General features: G+C 45.4%; 1 protein-coding gene across 1 annotated transcript in view; it reads right to left on the reverse strand.

Annotated features, from left to right (window-relative positions):
* LOC116399814 (titin-like) overlaps positions 1-16,055 on the reverse strand; it is a 118,281-nt gene that overhangs the window by 83,125 nt on the left and 19,101 nt on the right. The window contains 31 exon segments of the mRNA XM_031877234.1: positions 198-497; positions 582-697; positions 789-975; positions 1,245-1,541; positions 1,979-2,266; positions 2,687-2,808; positions 2,895-3,072; positions 3,221-3,368; positions 3,680-3,831; positions 4,015-4,302; positions 4,393-4,507; positions 4,616-4,803; positions 4,884-5,186; positions 5,277-5,576; positions 5,688-5,957; positions 6,076-6,342; positions 6,427-6,551; positions 6,857-7,265; positions 7,810-8,088; positions 8,179-8,445; positions 8,766-9,035; positions 9,653-9,821; positions 9,922-10,019; positions 10,592-10,858; positions 11,008-11,131; positions 12,600-12,629; positions 12,631-12,743; positions 13,338-13,464; positions 13,574-13,713; positions 14,942-15,208; positions 15,504-15,770. Of these exon segments, the coding sequence (XP_031733094.1) occupies positions 198-497; positions 582-697; positions 789-975; positions 1,245-1,541; positions 1,979-2,266; positions 2,687-2,808; positions 2,895-3,072; positions 3,221-3,368; positions 3,680-3,831; positions 4,015-4,302; positions 4,393-4,507; positions 4,616-4,803; positions 4,884-5,186; positions 5,277-5,576; positions 5,688-5,957; positions 6,076-6,342; positions 6,427-6,551; positions 6,857-7,265; positions 7,810-8,088; positions 8,179-8,445; positions 8,766-9,035; positions 9,653-9,821; positions 9,922-10,019; positions 10,592-10,858; positions 11,008-11,131; positions 12,600-12,629; positions 12,631-12,743; positions 13,338-13,464; positions 13,574-13,713; positions 14,942-15,208; positions 15,504-15,770 (6,471 nt within the window).

The raw sequence follows: 16,055 nt of genomic DNA on the forward strand, positions 1-16,055 counted from the left end.
ACATGTCCTGTGTTGAGGAATCACGGATAAAAGGAACAAATGTGATTCAGCAGCATTGTTCAACTTTGTGTCTACAGCTAGATTGTCTTGTTGAGTAATAGTTTGGCCAAGGAATTTTAGGGTATGCCAATATTTAGTATTTAAAAGACTCACTGTGCAGCTCACCCCCCCTCACTGCCCCTCAATTTTGCACTTACAGAGTCTCTCTTTGCAGACCACGGGGTCACTGGGCTCGCTGGCTTCGCTCTCGCCGGCCTTGTTGACGGCCTTGACCCGGAATGAGTACTCCTGCTTTTGTATCAGGCCCTGCAGCTGGTGCTCGGTCTGAGGAACGTCCTCCGCGATGCGGATCCACTCTTCGCTTCCCGTCTTCTGGAACTCAATGATGTAGCCTTCGATCTTCGCTCCGCCATCGTGCTCCGGCCTGGTCCACGCCAGCAGGGCCGTTGTCTTGCCGACGTCCCTGATGACAGGTTTACCAGGAGCCCATGGAGGATCTGGAGAAGAGTGCAGTGTTGTTAGAAACGTCCGATTACACTCACTTCCAGTAGAGTGTTAGCACTGATTGACATGTGACGTACCGATGGGGTCTTTGATGAGGACCGGATCGGTCTCTACGCTCGGTTTTCCAGGTCCAGCTAGATTCTCAGCCAGAACACGGAAGCTGTACTTCTTCTTGGTGGGGAGTCCTTTCACCCTGCAGCCACAAGAAAGCAGGGTGAGAAAAATATTCCACATCTCTCCTTCACATGCAAACGTCTTTCACCTCATTGGCTGTGATTATTTACCTGAAGGTCGTGTCCTTGATGGGCAGTTTGTTGCACCTGATCCACTTGTCGCTCTCCGGATCGAACTTCTCGATCCAGTATCCGACGATTGGACTGCCGCCATCCTCATCTGGCTCGAACCAGGTCAGGGTCACGGCGTCCTTGGCGATGTCGGAGGGAGTGACTCTGGTTGGAGGACCAGGGGGATCTGAGACAGGTGGGAATAAACATACTTAGTCATGGCGTTTGGTTTTTAATTCAAAGATTTATTTGTAGTTTAGAGGGTATGATTTAGATTTAGTCTCATATTAATTCTCATTATTATCTGCCTAAGATCTGCCTCATTGCCAGTGTTTTTTTTTTTTAATGTGTCATGTGATGAATGTGATTTATTATTAAATATTCATATTTTACATCACATCTTTAAAAAGGAAACTATTTTGATGGATAGTGAGACATTACTGTAAAACAACTTACCGAAGGAATACTTTGCAATGATCGGCACATGCTCTGCAGGTGCTCCGATGCCGTACTGGTTCTCAGCACTGATCCTGAAGACGTACTCCTTCAGAGCCGTGAGCTTGCAGGCCTTGAACGTGGTGTGTTTCACTGTGGCCGACATCTTCACCCATTCCTCTTTGTCCGTCAGCCGACTCTCCACGATGTAGTTGGTGATGGGCGAGCCGCCGTCGTCCCTGGGGGGGTTCCACGCCATGAGGCATGACTCGTTGGTAATCTCGGAGATGTCGAAGGCGGCTGGAGGGCCGGGTTTATCTGAAGAAGAGGAGATGCGACATGAAAAGGACTCAAAATGTACATCCAGGTTGATGACTTTGAGACATTTCTAAAGTTACAAGACCTCAAATATTAACACATTGAATTTAATCTTGATACGATTGAACAAGTCTATACAGTCTATATGACTTGTTTATTTTTTTAACCAGAAAGAAGAAGAATTTGTTTCATTTTCTGACTGGAGATGACATGCTAACATGCTAACATGCTAACACTAGACTAGGCTGCTTAAATCATCCCATAATTCTTTTGAGGAGAAAACAAATGAAATGTGAAAGTGCTGATGGGGTACTTGTAAAGAAGTTCATTGAGTTGTGTGCTGACTGATGCTAAACTGGATGTTAAGGCAAAAAATAACAGCTGGTTATAGTTTGGGGTACAGCTTAGGTTTTATAGAACGGGTAATAAAATAGTACCAAGAATGTTGACGTCGATGGTGGCGGTGGCGCGTCCACAGGGGTTGACGGCCTCGATGATGTAGGTGGCGGTGTCTCCTCTCGTGGTGTTGGCTATGGACAGCTTAGAGTGTCCTGGCTGGGTGTCAATGGTGATGCGGTCATCTGCCCGGAGGACCAGGTCGGCCTTGGTCCACTTCACCCGGGGATCAGGCTTTCCTTTGACATCGGCCGGAAGCTCGATCTTGGTACCGGCCCTGGCGGTCAGACCGGCCAGCAGCTTCACATCCAGCTGGATCTCTGGAGGCTCTGTTGGAGATGTTTAAAGATCAAAAGGTCAGGGAGAACAAAAGAAAGCTCATCCCGTGTAGAAGAGTACACACAATCCTCCAGCTCTTTGATAATCCTGGTTCCTTTACTCTTACTTCATATTCCATTTGAATTCTTTCGTACATATTTGTTAAAGTTAAATCACATTATTTCCTGCATGGTGCTGATTGAGTGCAGGATAAATCTCTGACATCAGTGATGAGAAAGTATAAAGCTGAAGGTAAAAAGTGTTGTTTGCTCCATAAATATCCTTTAAGTTCTAAGAGCTTCATCAACCCTCGTAACCTGTATAAGTTTAAGAATGATAAACCAAGGCTTGTTTTTCCCATCCAATGCAATATTATTCCTGTTCCTTCTCCTAAATCAGGATCTAGTGTGAAGGAGCACTAGCTTGCCCACCTCTGGCGTCGACTGCCTGGATCTCATCGGTAGCCCTGCAGGGTCGGCTGGCTCCCAGCTTGTTGAAAGCTCTGATTCTGTAGGCGTACCACTGGCCCTCGATCAGGCCGGTCACCTGCAACCTGAGAGCACAGAACATGTTTTACACAAGACTGTTCCCAAAAACTACAGAACACGACGCAAGTGGACTCAAACTACCAGGTCTTACTTCATCTCAGGGATGGGGTCACCGCAGGGTTCCCACTTGTCGGTACCACGCTGACACTTGTCCACCACGTAGCCTTTGATCGGGGCGCCGCCGTCGTACTTCGGAGGCTCCCAGGACAGGAAGATAGTCTTTCCGCTCTTATCGCGCCACTTAAGGTTCTCAGGAGGATCGGGTACAGCTGGGGACAAAAAAAAAGACGGGAAGTAGATGAGATTCTGGATATTTGTTTAAAACAATGTTTGTACCTGGTGACAACAAAGGAAATCGGTGCCCTTGTTTTTAGCTCTGAAGTTTATAAATGTCAGACTGAAAGAATAAATACTGACTGGCAGGAGAGGAGACGTTGATGGGCTCGTCGATGTACGCTGGCTCTCCGGGTCCACACTTGTTGCAGGCGGTGACACTGAACAGATACTCCTTTCCTTCAACCACGTCTGTTATGGTGTGCTCCAGGTCCAGGATGCCGGTTGCCACCTGTAAAAAAAATCATCGCAGTCGTGGTGAATTAACACACAAGAGCTACAGTAGACTTATTCTTTGTCTAAACCTAGAATTTGATCTGCTTCTAGACCTTCAAAACCCTTTTTTTCTTTTGGTTTATTCATAATGTTTGGTGTTTTTGCCGGAAAAGGCTGATTTAAGGCTAACAAGGTACAAACTGCTGAATTACTGCAGTGCTTTATTTGGGATTTCAGAGTTTACAAAGACGCTGCATTCAAAGGCAGCCGTTAAAGTTGGATCATGTAGAACCTCTGACATCAACACACAGTTAAAACAAGGTGTACCTTGGCCCAGGTCTTGCGAGACACTTCTCTCTTCTCGATCTGGAAGTGGGTAACTGGACTTCCTCCGTCGTGCTCCGGAGCCTCCCACATCATGTGGACGTGATGTCGGTTGACCTCGGCCACCTTGAAGTCCTTAGGAGCACTAGGGCATGCTGGGAGAATAAAGGTAGCAGACAGTAGATTAGTAAGTGCTTAAGAAAGTGGACAAAAAGGGTTGCTGTTGACTGGAGGCTTTAGCCAGCATGCATTGTGTAAAGTGTTCTTTTCTTTGGTGGTCAAAAGTCTTTTTACCATTATGAAATTTCTACTTTAAATGAAAGAGAAATTATCGTTACCGATGACGTTGACCTCGATGTCTCCAGTGACCGACGAGACGTCGTTCTCCAGCTGCAGGGTGTAGGTGCCTTTGTCTGGGCGGACGCTCGGCATCACAATCAGCTCCGTGTACGTGGGCTTCGTCACCATGCAGACACGTTCATCAGCGGCGGTCAGCTCCTTCTCTCCGAAGGTCCACTTGGCGTTGGGTGTCGGGTATCCGGTGATGGGGACTCTGATGGTGAGAGGCTGAGGGACGATCACCTCCAGGCCATTCCTGAAGCCACTCAGGTCAAAGGTTGGGCAGACTGCCAAGAGAGAAAAATGTTTTTAGCTTTAGCGTCATTTAGTTAACTAACAACAACAGTCTGGTGTCCGTTCTACTGTTTGGCTTGTACCGTGAGGGTCGTCGGCGAGAAGCGGTCCGAGTTGCTCGGCTGGATCAGATAAGCCGGCAGCGTTCTCGGCACAGACTCTGTAGAGGTACTTCTGACCTGGTTTCAGACCTGACACCTGAGGAGAACAACAAAACCAGTACAAGCAACAGTCAGCTCTGATAAACCTACTCATCAAGTCCAAAGACCAAGAATCAAAGATTAAATGTAAAATAGAGCTCTGTACCCGGTAGGAGAGGTCCGGACACAGTCTGGCGTTGCAGCGGAGCCACTTGTCGGTGCCATCGTCACATTTCTGAATGACGTATCCGGTGATCATGCTGCCACCATTGTTGGTGGGTGTCTCCCAAGTCAGTGTGACCGCCGTTGTGATTTGGTCGCTGAAGTTGAGATTCAGAGGTGGGCTTGGCCTCTCTGCAGTCACAAAAAGGTAAAAAACAATCAGATTTGATCGTGACAACAAACAAGCACTCAAGCTGCTGGTTTTCACTCACCGATTGGATCCATGATCTTGACGGGTTTGGTGGCAGCACTGGGCTTGCCGATGCCGGCCTTGTTCTCGGCCCGGACTCTGAAGATGTACTCCTTGGTCTCCACCACGTCGCTCAGCGTGGCCGAGAGGTCGTTAGCGCCACAGACCATGGCTGCCTCCCACTTCACGGCGGTCCTGTCGCGGAGCTCAATCACGTAGGTGGTTATCTCGGAGCCACCGTCGTACCTGGGAGGCTCCCAGGTGACGGTGGCATTGAACCGGTTCACTCCTCCAACTGCGACGTTCTCCGGAGCGTCTGGAACATCTGGTGGTAGAAAACAAACGCATGAAGGATTAGATTGAAGCGAGGAGATGGTTGTACGAGTGCAAGTAGGACATTTTGGCCATTTCTTACCAAACTTGTTCTTGGCCTGGACGGCGTCCTCTGTGGCGACGATGGGTCCGCTGCCGACTCGGTTTCGAGCGCAGACTCTGAACAGGTACATGGAGTCCTTCTGGAGGCCGCCGACGCAGTACTCTGGAGTATCAGCACGGTCTGTAACCAGCGTCCAGGTCTTACGCTTCACGTCGCGTCTCTCCACCACGTAGGAGACGATCTTGCTTCCGCCGTCGCTCTCTGGCTCCTCCCAGGCCAAACTGACCTCCCCATCGGCGGTGTCGACCACCCTCAGGTTCTTGACGGGTCCGGGGACATCTGAAAAAACCAACACGACATTTAAAAACTGTTCTGACCTCCACAGATATACCTTGGGTACATAATCTAGTAGACATCCAATCAGTCACTGGTTTGATCCCCAAGACTCACCGATCACGTCCAGGTTGATGAACGCCTCTCCCTCGCCGTGCTTGTTCTTGATCACCACCTTGTACCGGCCCCGGTCCTCCTTGCTGGGGCTCTTCAGGCGGAACTCGGTTTTGTCCGTGGAGGTGTCGATGTTCTGGACGGGCAGACTGGCACCCTCGTGGAACCACTCGGCGTCAGCACGAGGGTAGGCGTCATAAGGCACACTCATGACGAACGGCTTACCGGCGTCCGTTACCAGATTCTGGTCGGTGGTTTTGATCTTTGGAACAGCTGCAGAGGAGAAAGAAGAAGTCTTTACAGTTTCTTACCGCGGAGGAACCTCAAACCTACCAGCCTGTAAAGGTTGCTGCATCTGACAAATTATTCTTGTATCTCGGTGTTGACTCACCTGCCAGCTCCAGCTTGGCTCTGGCATCCTTGTCTTTGGCCACGATCCTGTACTCTCCCTGATCCCGTGGTCGGATCTCACAGACCTGCAGTCTGTGGATTTTACCCTCTCTGATCATCTGATATTTGTCTCCCTGGACGATGATCATGTTGTTCCTCATCCACTTCACCTCCACCCGGTCCTTGTTGAGCTCCACCTCGAACACGATGTCGGAGCCCGGAGGTTCGAACGCGTCCTGAGGAGGTCTGACGATCTCCACCGGGGTCTCTGCAGGATAGAGAAAAAAATTTGAGGATTCAAAAGAGAAAGATTCACCTCAGTGCAAAAGACTAGGAGCTTTTAAGAGTTTACCTTCAACAAAGAGCCGGGCTCTGGTCCTCCTCTCATCCACGCCACAGGCGTATTCACATTCATCATCCGGTCTGCACACTTTGACGATCAGTCTGCACGTCTTGCCTTCTTTTTCCATGTGATATCTGCAGAAAACACAAGGGTCAAATGTCACTAAGCAGGTAATCTGCTTACAAATCAGACCCCTACTGCATCTCTTTTAATTCAGAGGTGCAGTTTGAGGTAAAAATCACCATGACGTGCTTCTTTCCGTTGTTTCTTCAGGTCGTCCTGTTTTCTAATCCGGGTTCAGGTCTGACAGACTCCTGTGAGACTGTATTAACGTACATATAGTTCTAAACAAGGCGTCATTTGTATCTGCAGTGTTTTAGAAACACTGAAGTCTCCAAAGTCTCTCCAACGTAAACACAAAATGGTATTTTTTGTTTACCTCGGTCCTTCTCTGATCTCCCGTCCGTTCCTGTACCACTTTGCCACGGCCTTCTCTTTGCTCAGTTTGCAGGCGAACTCGGCGTCCTCGAACTCGGTGATGGTCTGGTCCTTAAGCTGCGCCGAGAAGTCCGTCGGCGCCTCGCTGATGATCAGCTCGGCGGCGCACTTGTCGTCCCCGACGACGGCGGTGTACTCGCCCTCGTCCTCCATCGCGCAGTCCTTGACGGTCAGCGTGTGCTTGAGGCCGTCGACTCGGTAGACTACGCGCTTGCTGAGTGTCACCTCCTGCCCGGCCTTCATCCACTTCACCGTCACCTCGGGTCGGTTCACCTTACAGCTGAAGCTGATGGTCTTTTTCTCCTGAGTCTCCACGTCCTCGATGGGATCCAGGAACCTCAGCTTCTCCTCTGTGGAGGGTGAGAAAACATGAATAGATCCACTATCAAATCTAATTGCTGTTTTATGTATTGTTGTTCATGTATTCCTTGTTTTAGCTGTTTCATTGATAGGGACATGTAGCATCACTATTGCTGAGGACTTAATGCAGGTCTATAAACCAACACCACACACTCGACACAATTACAGTTTCTGTTTTTGTTGTTTGTAATGTGTTGATATTGTTTCCATATTTCATATCTTCTAAAAACATCTTGTCATAATATTTTACGTAGTCATATCTGATGCATATTCATTTGATGTTCTCTGCAAAATTGTAACATTTTAATATTCAAAATAATGAGCCCAGCTCTGTGATATTATTTATCTCTGTTATGTTTGTTTATTTTTATTTTATTGTTTAAATTGTGGCAAAATAAATAAACTACACTAAACATCATGAACCCAAACTATGACACCAGAGACCCTGAACGCAGCACGTCAACACTGCACCAATAGAAACCCACTGAAGGTTTGTTCGTCTCTGACTGAGCTGCAATGCATTCTGATCCTTACTGGCCACTCTGACGCTGGCGGTGCACTTGGCCTGCTCTGCTCTCTGATTGGTCAGGCTGATGGTGTAACAGGCCTCGTCTCCCTTCTGGGCGTCTCTGATCCTCAGGGAGAAGACGTTGTCCCTCTGAGCCATCATGTACTTGCTGCTCTCGAATATCGTCTCCTCATTCTTCAGCCACTTGGCCTTCGCTCCCTCGGTGTTCGTCTCGCAGTTGAAGACGATCTCACTTCCTTCCTTCACCTCCGTGTCTTTGATCGGCGTGACGATCCTCAGTTTCTCTGGAATGAAGAAACAAACCAGATTTTAAGAAACCGAACCGTCGCTCTGAAATAATCAGAAGCCAGAAAGACAAGAGAACGGGTTCTTACCAATCACATACAGATCGGCGGAGGCTTTAACGCCGTCGATGTGGGCGACGTAACCTCCCTCGTCCTTCAGCTCGCAGCTTTTCACAATAAGGGCTCTCCTCTTTCCCTCACTCACGATGACGTACTTGTCTCCGGCTTCCACCTCCTTGTCCCCTCTGAACCACTTCACCTCGTAGGTCTCCTTGGAGACGGAGCAGGCAAACTCCGCCTTCTCGCCCTCCACCGCCTCCTGGTTCTGAGGACGAGCGATAAACTCGGCCGCCAGCTCTGGAGAGAGAGAGGAAGAGGAGGGAGGAGGAAGGAGTCAAAGTGAATATTGTACTTTTGTTTTGTCATAAACTAAAAGCTCAAACCAAACAGCTGATCCGAACTGAAACATCATCTCATTCTCTTTGAGATGTTGAGACGATCACCACAACTTGTCGTTTTTAAACTTCAGTTTTTGCTCAAATGAAATAAGCTACGAGGCGTTAACCAGTGAGCTTCAGAGGAGGTGACAGGTGGATGTTGTTACCTTTGGACTGAACCAGGCTAGCTGTATTAGCTAGCTTTATGCTAAGCTAAGCAGCATTGAGACATCTCCTCACCGTTGAGTTTGAGCGTGGCGGTCGTCTTGGCACTGGGACTCAGCCTGCAGGTGTACTCTCCTGCGTCCTCCATCCTCAGGTCCTGGATGATCAGGATCCTCTTGCGTCCGTCGAGGATCTGCTCGTAGCGTCCTCCCTCCGGCAGCTCCTCGTCTCCTCGGAACCACGTGACCTCTGCGCCGGCCTTCGACACCTCGCAGATCATCTTGACGCTGTCGGTCTCGGTTCCCTCCACGTTGGACAGGTTCTTGGTGAACCAGGCCGCCTCCTCTGTGACCAGATGGAAAAGGGTTAAATCTGCCCTGAGCCCCAACTCTCAGGCTTTAACCTTTAACTCATATGTTTATAACCTTAAATAAATTAAGCTTCATGTTAAACACTTCTCTCCCCATTCATATTTAGTTTCTGCACATTTAATTCTTGTTTCTGTATATTTTATGAGAAAGCTCAAATCAAGAATAAAGTTATATTTAACTTAATCAATATTAATAAAATGGTGACCAAGTTCTGAGACGGTTATAAACTATTTGAATATTAATTAGTACCAGTGATCGATCTCTTTCTATTAATTTAGTTACACATCAGATTATTTCTAAGAAATTACAGGAAAATATGAAAGTAGTTTTTTAAAGTTTGGCAGTATGAGGTTCTGTTACGCACTCCTCAAACACACCAGACTGCTTTAAGAACAGCAGTGATTTAACGAGCTGCTCAGAGCTGCTGCTTCCATCAGTTAAACACTTTGATGAATGAAAGAGTCTCACAAGAACACGATCAGAGCAGCAGCAGAGCAGCATGTGATTCTATCTCTGGAGTCTGGTGTCTCTGGTCTCTCTCTCTGAATCTCTGTATATGATTATGTTTATAGAAAGTGGGAGGTTCCTCACCGATGACCGTGAGCAAGCCGGAGGTCTTGGAGGTCCTGGCGTCACACTCATACTCGGCCTCGTCGTCGAACGCGGTCTTGTGGACGATGAGGATCCTCTGGATCCCCTTAGCCAGGATCTCGTACTTCTTTCCTTTCCTGATCTCGTTGCCGTCTTTGAACCAGCGAACCTGAACCACAGAAATATCACGTTTCATCGTCTGCGCCTTGTTAAAAGTCAAGCGGCAGCAGCAGAGGAAGCCGGATGCCGATTGGTCGGCTGGTTCTCACCTTGGCCGACTCGCGGGACACTTCACATTCAAACTTAGCGGATTCTTTCTCTTTGACCTCGACATCCTGAAGAGGCTTCATGAACTCCACATGAGGGGCTGAGGACACATCAACAAGATTCATCATTGTTCTCCACTTTACTTTAAATACATCTCTTTATTGTTCTTGTCAAAGACCCTCTTAGAAGTACGGAGGCCCAAACATGACCAAAACATATGAAAGGTTTAGAATCATAGAAATAAAATAGTTTCTATAAACGATGACTTCATCACTTAAAAACATGATGTCATACTGTCACGCAGTTAAGACTTGAAAATAATATAATAGTAATAATTATAACTTTAAATAATAATTTCAACCTTTTGAGTGAATAATTATGTGAGATTTTATTTTATGACGATAAATGACCTGAAGACAGTTTGAATGTGTGGAGGCTCATTTATCATAAATATAGAATGTTAAAATTAAGATCACATTAAAACAATGACTTTATAACAAAGTTTTCATTTAATTCTCAACTTTTTTTCATCTATTTTTGATCATTAAAATAAACTTGATTCTCTGACTTGGTTTCTGATTCGTCTCCTTTAAGATAAACTGTGACTTTTGAGATCTGAACCAGAACTGAATGTTCTGTGGAGGTTCTGGTTCTGGAGGTTCTGGTTCTTACGTGTAACCTCCAGGAAGCAGGAGGTTTTGAAGTCTTTGGCGTCACACGTGTACATCTTGGCGTCGTCCGGCGAGCAGTCGTGGATCACTAGCGCTCTCTTGCGTCCGTCAACGATCATCTCGTACTTCTTGGTCTTTCTGATTTCCTGTCCGTCTCTGAACCAGCGGACCTCTGCGTTCTCTCTGGAAACTTCACACTCCAGCGTGGCGGTCGCTTCCTCCTCCACCATCTGGTCCTCCAGAGGCTTCGAGAACTCCACCGCCGGCTCTGAACGCAACACAAAAACACATTAAAAATAAACCAAGAGACTCACCGCGCTGCGTTGGCCCCGCCCGCGCTGCGTTGGCCCCGCCCGCGCTGCGTTGGCCCCGCCCGCGCTGCGTTGGCCCCGCCCGCGCTGCGTTCGAGTGCCTCACCTCTGACGATGAGCTGAGCCTGAGTCTGGAAGTCGGTGGAGGTCAGTTTGACTTCTCCGGCCTCCGACAGCGTGACCTCTCTGACCGTCAGAGTGTGAACTTTTCCTGCCACACGAGTCTTCACCTGCAAACATGAATATTGATTTTAATATTCAGACTGATCGGCTTATTGATCACCTCGTATTTACATTACTGATTGATATGTCCACTGACGTCTTCAATTTACACTGAAAGAAAAAACTTTTTTCTTTGATAAATATCTTAAATAATGAATCAATAATCAAACTGCTCATAATCAATATAATTATTGACTACTTATTCAAATTAATCACTAGTAATTACAGGTATTTATAAGTATTTACACTTTTCATTCTCATTGCTCATGAATTCTTGTTTTAATGTTGAAACATTTAATGTTTTCATTTAAAGGATTTAAATTAGTGCTGGGCAACGATTAAAATATTTAATCGCGATTAATCTCATGGATTTTTTTTGCGATTAATCTCATTGCTATGGCAAAGTTCAATAATGAATTCAAAAGTAGTGTATTGCGCACTTTTATTTTAAAAGTACTGCTATATGAACAAAAGGGCAATAACATTTGTTCACGAGATGCAGGTAGCATGTTTTATACTTAATGTGAATATAATTATACTTTGTTGGCATCTTATTCTGAAAACCGGATGTTCGTCTGAAGAAACCGGATGTTGTCTCACGTTAATCTTTCCGCTAACTTTCAAAGTCCTTCGCTCGCTCCCGATCTGTGCCGTTTAAATGCGTTTACCTTGAATGTCAGCATATAGGTGCACTAACATGTAAGTGTCTGCTGACTTTACCGCAGCGATGTCCAGTAGTCTCTTGTTGTTATGTCTATGTATTGTCTCTTGTCTTTCAATAAAAATAAAAAAAATTAAAAAAAATAAAATAAAATAAAAATTATAATAATTATAAATTTAAAAAATGCGTTAACGCGCGATAAAATAATTGTCGGCGTTAATTAATGAATGCGTTAATGTGAAATTAACACGTTAACTTGCCCAGCACTAATTTAAATATAAAGAATCAACTTTAAACTGTTAAAAACATAAAGACTCTTTTGTCTCTCATCACTTGTCAGGTGGTTTAGCTGCAGGCTGATGCTAACATGCTAACTGTGGGTCCTTCTCCATATAAGGAGCTGGACTTCTGTTTGTGTTCAAGATAACAACTTATTTTTAACTGCAGCTACAACACTGTAAAAAATACATTAAACCATTACAGTTCATCAAAGTTTCTCTTTTTGTTTCATTAAATAACTTATAAATATCACAACCGACATATGAATCTGCACAAGAATCAATAAGATGAGAAGAAAACAAACTAATATACAGTAAATTAGTTGTAGACATATTTATACGTATATTCATTCTTATACACACATATATACAGTATATAGATGTTCTTTTTACATTTTTTACAGTGTGTAAACTGGATTTTCAGTAAACTTTTATATAAAGATACTTGTGTGTGTTTCGTTCTGAATAGTTTTTTGCGTGTGAAGTATTTAGATATAGACTAGTCTGAACTGGTTCCTCTGTAGAAGCTGGACTCACCCGGTCACTGGCCTCCATCCTCTGCCCCCCCCAGGAACCAGTCCACCACGATGCCTTCGTACGACAGCTCGCACTCGAAGGTCGCCGTCTCTCCGGCCGTCACCGTGACGTCCTTCAGAGGACGCAGCAGCCCGATGGAGCGAGCTGGAGAAGAAGAAGAAGAGGTGAACGGACCAGCATGCATCGGGTCTGATCTGAGGGTCGAGCTCCTCTAATCAGAGAGCAGCTTCTCACTTCAGATGAAGTCCACAGCGTCCAAAATAAATTGATTGGCTGAAGACTGAGAGACACTCAACACTTCAAGCTGCTGGAAACTGAAAAAGGTTAAAAGATGAAACCTTGAATTCATTAAGGGCCTTTTTGACTCTTATTAAAAATGGATTTAAGTTTTTTATTCATCTGCCACACTTTGTGCTTTTTTAACTCTTCCAACATTTGAATAATAAAAATCTTTTGAACAAACTGAAATACATTTGTATTGACTCCAGAAGAAACTAAATTTATACGTGTGTATTAAATATCATTTTGTATCTAATAATCTGAGCTCAAAGATTTGTCCGAGCTCGAAACTTGTTAGAAATGAAATGAAAACTGTCTTTTAAGTTTTTTTCTGAATGAGGATCCGCTGTCTTAAAAGACATCCGAGGTGTTCCTGTATTTCCCAGCATTCAGAGCTCTGAAGATGAGGCGATCAGCTCCGACGTCTGAAGCCTGATTGAACAGACGAAGGTCTCTCACCTTTCACTCGCAGCTGAGCGGTGGATTTAGCGTTGGCTGCTGAGAAGTCGACTCCTCCGGCCATGTCTATGCGGACGTTATAGAGAATCAGCATGTGTTTGGTTCCTTCCTCCTTAATCTCAACATCCTGAAAGACAATATTTCTGCATTAAAATACTCGTCAACAGAAGTATCTGATCCACGTGGTGCTAGTCAGAATCATACGGTATGTCTTATGTACATGAACCCAGACTCACAGGACACTGAAGCAGAGCTTCTCCCTTCAGCTTCCAGTTCCCGTGGACGTCCTCTTCTGAAATCTCCGTCTCAAACTTGGCTGTTTCTTTCTCTGTGACCTCGACGCTGTACAACGGACGGATCACCTTGATGTCGCGCTCTGCAGGAAGAATAAGACCAGAAGACAAGAAACTCAGTAAGAGACAGAACCCTTCACCTCCATGTAGAAACCAACGACTCATCAGTCACGTCCCAAATAATCTCTGCTGCTTTGATCCTGTTGTTGAAGTCTCAGATAAACACCAAATCTCTGTCGTGTTGGGTTCGTAATGTTATCCAGAGTCTGTATTTATTTATTGTGTCTTGAACGTCACATGCTAGCTGAATTAATCTGGTTAACGACAAGCAAACAACTTTTAAAATGCTTTTTTTCTGAATAGTGTTTGATTCGATCAATGCTAGCCGATGCTAACATCGTAGCTGCTCCATCAACACTCACAATAACCTCATCTAGGCATAAAAAACGACATTGACCTTATTGTTTATTTCCATGGTTTCAGACCGTTGAAACATCTCAAGTCACACAACGCAGATTTGTTTCTATTTGCGTCTTTCTTTTGAGTTTGTACCAATGCAAAACAATGTGCTTTGTGTTTGTCTGAACATGCAACATGTGAAGAAGGGAGCATCTCTTACTTATCTAAGTTAACGGTGGTTCTTTTTCAAACTTCATTCGGTGTTTCACTCTGGGAATCGCCTCGGCGTGACCAACTATGGAAGCTCCAATGACACCACGTCTGTCAGTGACCCGCCCCTATTATCATTCTCGCTTTCTTCCCATGAAGAAACTATAGCTCCCTCAGCTCATCTAGGCTAGCTTGGAATTCTGCTCTACAGTTCACAGACGACCCGTTAAGGAATCCGTCGCCGAACGCAGTTCCTGGCTTTAGTCTGGAGTGTGCTGAGTAAGTACTTCGGAAGAAGTATAGTTTAGACGTTACACAGAACATTAGAGCAGTGTCCACGTAAAGGCGAGCTGTTCCCCGACTACCCTGTATTTGCTTACCGGTGTTGTCGGTGACTGTGTGATATTATTTGCTAGTTAAAGAAGAAAACTGTGGACAGAACTTCACATTTAGTGCTTAATCTCAGTTGATTCTAAAAGCGATACGCTGACGATGCCCCGATCTTTAAGGCAGACGATGGAAGTAAATCAGAGGCTGTGAAACATTGGATGTCACATTACTTCATATTCATGATCAAGTATCAGGAACTCTTGAGTGATATCTCAAAGTTTGACAGCCAAGAATCTTGCTGTTATTTTGATCCTTGGATTTACAAAGAATGATATTTAGACATTTGAGGCTGTGAAAAGCTTCACAATGTACCTTCAATGTTAAGGTTGGCTGTAGTTTTATCTGAACCACAGTCGCAGGAGTACTCTCCGATGTTGGCCTTCTCTGCCTTCCTGACCGTCAGGATGCGCTTCTTGCCGTCGGTGCTGATGGCGATGTTCTTGGAGGGAGTGATCTCCTTCCCGTCCTTCAGCCATTTGACGTCGGCGATGGATTTGCTCAGTTCACAGACCAGCTTCACCTCGTCCTTCTCCACGGCAGTGTAGTTCTGCAGCTTGGTGGTGAAATACAGATCTCCCTCTGCAGAAAAAACAAGAACGTTTTCATGTTAAAAACCAGGAGGAAACTATCTGTAAATAAATCTGGTTGTTGACAAATTCTCTCAAGTTTTTCTGTTCTGTTCTTATCAAATATCCGATCTTTAGCATCAAAACTTAAACACTTAAGGTTCCTTCAACAGCAGGGACTCATCTGGACTAAAGTGTGTAACCTAATACCTCAAGCTTTCTTACATGCCAAATCAGTTTTATAAAATAACTGAACATTGTGGACACAAGCTGAACAGGTTTTTTAGCTTCTGAAAAGCGCCACTGACCGATCACGGTGAGCATGGCGGTCAGGGTCTTGTCCATTGCCTCCACTTTGATCATGGACGTGTCGTCGATGGTGACCTCCTTGAAGGCCAACATGTGGACCTTTCCGTGATCGGACATGTGGACCACCTTGCTGGGGTGCAGGCGGACGTCATTTTTGTACCAGACCACCGGGATCTTGTCGTGGGAGAGTTCCACGCTGAACTCAGCCGTTTCGCGCTCCTTCACGGTCACGTCCTTAATCGGTTTGGCAAACTCCAGGCGAATACCTGAAATTAAGGATTCATAAAAAACAGTGTTCTTTTGTTAATAATTATTTTTATAGTTTCTATTCATGAGGCTGCAGTTGGACCAACAACAGGCCTGTGTTTCTCAGTGAATGGAATGTATTAGAGTACAACCCACACATTTAGTTAAAACCCCCAAATTCCTGCTAAAAGCCTAAAAACATATTCAAACTTGTACATTTGGGTAAAAACACAAAAATTCAGATACAAACCCAATCATTTGGGAAAATAAAACAAAGACAGGGACAGTTTTTAATATCATCATAA

The sequence above is a fragment of the Anarrhichthys ocellatus genome, unplaced genomic scaffold (assembly GCF_004355925.1).
Source record: "Anarrhichthys ocellatus isolate YVR2014 unplaced genomic scaffold, GSC_Weel_1.0 scaffold130, whole genome shotgun sequence".
NCBI classification, from domain to species: domain Eukaryota; kingdom Metazoa; phylum Chordata; class Actinopteri; order Perciformes; family Anarhichadidae; genus Anarrhichthys; species Anarrhichthys ocellatus.